This window comes from Penaeus monodon, chromosome 34, assembly GCF_015228065.2.
Source record: "Penaeus monodon isolate SGIC_2016 chromosome 34, NSTDA_Pmon_1, whole genome shotgun sequence".
Classification (NCBI taxonomy): domain Eukaryota; kingdom Metazoa; phylum Arthropoda; class Malacostraca; order Decapoda; family Penaeidae; genus Penaeus; species Penaeus monodon.
Window position 1 is genome coordinate 7,692,040 of NC_051419.1, and position 491 is coordinate 7,692,530.

Here is a 491-nt window from a genome sequence, read left to right on the forward strand (position 1 = left end):
TACATAAAGGGAACACGAAAACTGGATAAATGTCTTCCAGTAACACTCCTGTTCAGTGCACGGAATAATTCTCCGCTTCCCCCCGCCCCCTAACCGCTAAAGCCTTGCCTGAACCGTCTCTAACGCGGTCCTCCTCCCGCAGATTCGCGACTTCAAGTTCCTATGCCCGAACGACACGGTGTTCGACCAGCAGAACTTCATCTGCGCCAACTGGAGGGACATCGACTGCAAGCGCTCCACCCGCTACTACAGCAAGAACGACCTGTTCCGGGTGGACGAGTCGGCGGCCGAGGAGGAGTACGAGACCGAGTCATCGAGCTCCGTCTTCTACGAGGACGCCTACGAGTACGGCGACCTGCAGGGGAGGAACTCGCCCGAGTACGTGTACGAGTACTACGAGTACGAGGCCGACCACAGGTTCAGCACGGGCGCCGGCGGCAGGAAGGGCAAGTCTCAGGACGGGGACGCCGCGCAGTCCCCGAACGCCCTCT

General features: G+C 59.9%; 1 protein-coding gene across 1 annotated transcript in view; it reads left to right on the forward strand.

Annotated features, from left to right (window-relative positions):
- Positions 1-491, forward strand: part of LOC119594803 — a gene marked incomplete in the record, with an annotated part of 120,867 nt that overhangs the window by 117,975 nt on the left and 2,401 nt on the right. Inside the window, 1 exon segment of the mRNA XM_037943892.1 lies at positions 143-484. Coding sequence (XP_037799820.1) covers positions 143-484 — 342 coding nt within the window.